At 42.0% G+C, this 5573-nt stretch overlaps 1 protein-coding gene across 1 annotated transcript; it reads left to right on the forward strand.

The window, feature by feature from the left end:
- Positions 1-1167: 1167 nt before the first annotated feature.
- On the forward strand, positions 1168-4074 carry LOC128327402 (uncharacterized). The gene is made up of 2 exons (XM_053256202.1): positions 1168-1938; positions 2110-4074. Exons 1-2 carry the CDS (start codon positions 1168-1170, stop codon positions 4072-4074), a joined length of 2736 nt encoding a protein of 911 aa, XP_053112177.1.
- Positions 4075-5573: the final 1499 nt, after the last annotated feature.

Below are 5573 nucleotides of genomic sequence, written 5' to 3' on the forward strand. Positions count from 1 at the left end.
CAACTTCAGCCCTCCTGCAGATCTTGGCCTATAGTTCCCATAATCCCTGGCTATTGGCCACTGTGGCTGGGGATTACGGGAGTTGTAGTTTGGAAAATGCGGGGGGGGGGGGGCGCTATGTTGAGCAGGCCTGCCATAGGGGCAAGTTGAGCAGTTCAGGAATTTTATATTTCTCTGTCACAATCCAAACATATGCCCAAATTTCTTTTATGAAATGGATTACCAAGAGTTATTACACTGGTGCGGTTCTGTGGAATCCTGAGCCTCCATGCCTGTGAAAGAGGGGTGGATGGGTGGGGCTGGAGAAGCAGGGGAGTCAGGCTGGAGGAATGTGGAGGAATGTAAAGGGGAATAGTCCAGAGGGATAGAATGGGGAATGAGTGGCCATTCCATTGTAATCAGATTTGCAACACTGATGATGATGATGATGATGATGATGATGATGATGATGATGATTGATGGTTGATGGTTGATGGTTGATGGTTGATGGTTGATGATAGTAATCTTTGGGCTAGGTATTCAATTTTCAGCTATTTTGATGTGTGTGGAATAACTATACCCTCCAATAGTGTGTTTAGGGGTTAGAATTACCATTCCATTCAAAATAACACATTGAAATATAGAGGTGAAGGAATGCAACCCACTTAATCTACTCTGTGAGCAAAAGAGTTGTGAAAATAAGTTTAAGAAGTAGTTCAGTCCATATTTTGAGACTAGATATCCACCTCAACACTCACACCAACCATTGTTAGAACTTTACTTTGTTTTTACATTGTGAGAAGAATTTTGGAATCTATAATGAAGAAGTCTATACTGAAGGTTTCTTTAATGAATACCCAACCAGAAAGACAATCCATTTAAGAATCATTGAAGCAGGTTATTACATTAAGGGGTAAATGGGTATTTATTAATAGGAGATGGAAGTAGGTAAAGAGGGAGTGAGCATGAGGGCAAGTTCTAAAAGTTTCCAGAGGCCACACAGTATATGAGAAGGGCGGAGATTAGCCCCTATGTCCCTTGACAGAGTAGGAGGAGAGATAAACTTTGTGAGGCTTGGATGGTGTCATTAGCCTGAATCCAGGACTCCCCCCAACTGGGGGAGGAGATGGACAGTTTATGGACAGTGAGGAAGACCTTGTATCTAGGGAATCCTAGATCCTAGATGGCATGCAAGGCACTCAAAGACCAGAGCACCGGCCAGACATTATCGTCTGTGTTTTCAAAATGAAATTAACATCACTTTTGGATGATATCTTGAAACACCAAATCTTTGGCCAGGTCATTGCATACATCTACGTCATCGAGTTCCAAAAACGAGGTCTGCCGCAGGCTCACATCCTGCTTACCTTAGATACAAAAAACAAAATCAGAACCAAAGATGATATAGACAGATATGTGCATGCAGAGATACCCTCCAAAAATGTCAGCCCAAAACTCTACAAAATTGTAACAAAGCACGTGATTCATGGACCTTGCGGCACACTAAATCCACACGCACCATGCATGAAAAATGGCACATGCTCCAAGAACTTTCCCAAGGACCTTCGGAACACCACAGAGGGATACCCTCTCTACAGAAGACAAACATCAGCCCCAATCAGGCTTGGGAAATATGATGTTGATAATCGCTGGGTGGTCCCATATAATCCCTGGATCTTGAAAAAATATAACGCACATATCAACGTAGAAGTTTGTGCCTCTGTGAAGAGTGTCAAGTACCTTTACAAGTATGTGTACAAAGGGCATGATGCCGCATCAATCAAGCTACAGCAAGAAAATCAAACTGGCATCCTTGAACATGATGAAATAACAACATTTCTGGACGGAAGATATGTTAGCGCCCCAGAGGCAATGTGGCGAATCAATGAGTTTACACTAACAGAGAAGTCACACACCATAATCCGCTTACCAGTTCATTTGCCAGAACACCAGCAATTGGTATATCATGAAGGCCAAGAAGAGCAGGCCATTGCCATGGCATCTACCCAAAAAACCAATGCTTACTTCCTGGTTCACACTGAATCATGAAGACCAAGAAGCAAATAAGTTGACTTACACAGACATCCCCAAATACTACGTCTTCGATAAGATCCACACAAAATGGAAGAGGTGACAGCGCGAGGGGAAGGAGTTATTGGAAGAATGCCAGTAGTAAGCATTAAAGATTCAGAACGGTACTATCTGTGCATGCTACTCACCCGAACCAAACGTAGCACTGGATTTGACAGTTTGAGAACTGTCCATGGGGTACTCTATGACAGTTACCTAGAAACCTGCAGAGCACACGGACTTCTAGAAGGAGATAAAAACTGGCATGAAACACTGACTGAGGCAGAACAGAGTCAGATGCCACATTCTCTTAGAATGCTCTTTGCTATAATCTGTGCATTTGGAGAAGCAGAAGATGTGGCTGAACTTTGGAACCAACACAAACATGCCATGTGTGAAGATTTAGTACATAAATATTCAGAGGCCACTGGCCCACAATATGCACTTGCTGAAATTGAAACACAGCTAAAAACTTATGGCATGACTTTGAACATGAATTTGCCAGTTCTGTATCTACCAGATGCTATTCTAAAACAGGACACCTTAGACATACTGGGAGAACAAAAACAGGCCAAAATACATACCAGCAAGCTAAACCTAGAACAACAAAGAGCAGTCACCACAGTACTACAAGCAATATATGACACTCCAAATGACAAGCCACACTGCTTTTTCCTAGATGGACCTGCAGGAACAGGGAAAACATTTGTCTATACAACACTCATACACACTATCCAAGGCAAAGGAGACCAGGCTACAGCAGTTGCTTCAACGGGAATAGCAGCTACACTATTACCAGGAGGTAGAACAGCACACTCAGTATTCAAGATTCCACTGATCCTGGATGCAAGCTCAACCTGCGATATAAAGCCAAACACAATTGCAGCAAAACACCTCATAGACACAAAATTGATAGTCTGGGATGAAACACCAATGACACATACACATGCCTTCCTGGCTGTAGACAGACTCCTCAAAGACCTCACAAAATCCACACAACCATTTGGAGGCAAAACCATCTTGCTTGGGGGTGATTTCCGACAAATCCTCCCTGTCATCATTAGAGGTTCAAGATCCTTAACCGTAGCCAGCTGCTTAAAAAAACACCACCTCTGGAAACACATTCATGTAATCAAACTCAACAAAAACATGTGTGCTCTGCACAATGAAAAAGACTTTGCAACATGGCTCTTAGCAGTAGGCGACAGAAGGAACGGAGAGACAACACAGTTACCAAAAAGCTGCTACCCAGAGATACAGGACCCAGTGGAACAATTATATGGTGATATTGATTTTGCCACAGTCACACCACAACAACTAAAAGGAAGAGTAATACTGACTGTGACAAACCACATGTCCCTAGAACTCAATAACCGTGTCCTCGAACGTATGCCAGGAGAGGAAGTCATATATGCAAGTATAGACACCATCGAAAGTGAGCAAGAAGAAGATCGCCTGGCATACCCAGAGGAATTCTTAAACAGCCTTACACCAACAGGCATGCCACCACACCAACTGCGTCTTAAACCAGGAGCAATCAACATGCCGCTGAAGAACTTAGCTCCCACAAGAAGACTGTGCAATGGAACACGTCTCACAGTCATATGCCTTCAACCCAACATTATTGAAACAAAAGCCATAACACACTCTGAAAACAATGAGATTGCTCTCATCCCAAGGATTCCAATAATACCCTCTGACACAAATATGACATTCAAATTCAAAAGAAGGCAGTTCCCAGTAAGATTGTCCTTTGCAATGACCATCAACAAGTCACAAGGACAAACCTTTGACAGAATATGCCTTTACCTAAAAGATCCAGTATTCAGTCATGGACAATTATATGTTGCCCTATCTCGAGTCAGATCATTCGACTCATTAACCGTCGTGTCAGCACAACAGGACATCCCAAACTGCGTCTACACAGAAATATTTGACAATAACCAAAAAGAAACAGACAAAGAAACACAGAACAGCAGAACAACAAAACACGCTAACAGCTTTGGACCAGGAACAAAAAAATAACCCTGGCAAAAACAAAAACTGCATGTACCACAAGTAACAAAAACAACCCCAAAGATCAACCAAACTTCTCTGCAACAACAACAAAAAAACCACAGACACAAGAACAAAATGCACACTACACAAACAAGACCGCAACAAACAAACAAACAAACAAACAAACACATACTAAAGAACATAGAAAACCCAGCATAAAACACCAAACAAGCAGGAAGAGCTACACCATTGCCCAAACAAAACAAAAACAAAAAACCATGAAAATGCTTAGACCACCTGACCAAAAAACAAAACAAAAAACCCAAACATCCTAGCTACAACAGGTCCAGCAATGAAGAAATTATCGCAGATAACACAGACAAGAAAAGCACAAAAAAAGGAAAGCAACAAAACAAACCAACAATGACTATATACTAACAGGCAAAGACATACCAAAACCCAAGTCAAAAACAAGTAAGAGGGGCAGAAAAAAACCCCAAGAAACAACAGGGACAAAAAACAACAACCCAGACCATATACTTGAAAGACCACCCCCCCCCCCAAAATCCAAAAACAAAATTCACTGATGCACAAAAAGAACTGCAAAAATACAATGAAGACACATGGGAGAATAAAGAAACAACTGAACAACCAGCCAAATTCACACAACACAACTCCAAAAAGTAAGTAAACTACTGCACAGAAGCTCTGTGTGGGTTCAGCTAGTATTTCAATATAATCTTAATTGGAATGCCCATAGGCTGTCTTCAATTCATATAGCCCATAATACTCTCAGTGCCTTTTTGCGTTTTTATTATTCTAAAGGGGGTCAGTTTGTTCCCATGGCTCTTCAGGTATTCCATGCTAGGATTGTGGCCCAATTACTCTTTGGAGTCCCACTATGGATCCAGGGAGTGTCAGCAGAACTGGAGAGAGTACAGTCTATTTTTTAAAAAGCAATCCTCGCAGTGCCTAGGTGCGTGTCATACTCTGTTCTATGCTTGGAATCTGGGTCTTTCTCCATAGCTTGTAAAGCCTGGGAGCTTACCTTTGCCAGATGGTGTAAACTCTGCTTAGAGATTCAGGAATTCTCTTTTTTTCAATACTTATGGGTGGATTCCTATCCCAACTCTTGGCTAACATATTTAAATAACAAAATAATGCAACTGGGCCTTTCTCCTTTTGAACTTCTCACTTGGGAATGCAATAAGGTGAAGGAAATACTATTTCTTTGGTTGCATGACACTGAACGTCAGCAACTAATGTCTTTGGCTAACAGGGCTTGTTCCCCCACCTAGGGGAGATAGAGGTGCCAATTACTTAACAACGTTGCACTTTTCTAAATTTCGGGTCTCATTTGCTCAGGCTCGGTTAAACGTGTTGCCCTCTTCTCTTTTGGAACAGAGGTTTGCTAAAGACCAATCTGCTACGGTTTTTTGCCCTTGTGGTGCTGGCCTCCTGGAAACTGTCTCCCATGTTCTGCTGTATTGTTCTTTGTATTGGGATGCTAGAGAAGAACTTATTCC

Source organism: Hemicordylus capensis, chromosome 5 (assembly GCF_027244095.1).
Source record: "Hemicordylus capensis ecotype Gifberg chromosome 5, rHemCap1.1.pri, whole genome shotgun sequence".
In the NCBI taxonomy this organism is placed as follows: domain Eukaryota; kingdom Metazoa; phylum Chordata; class Lepidosauria; order Squamata; family Cordylidae; genus Hemicordylus; species Hemicordylus capensis.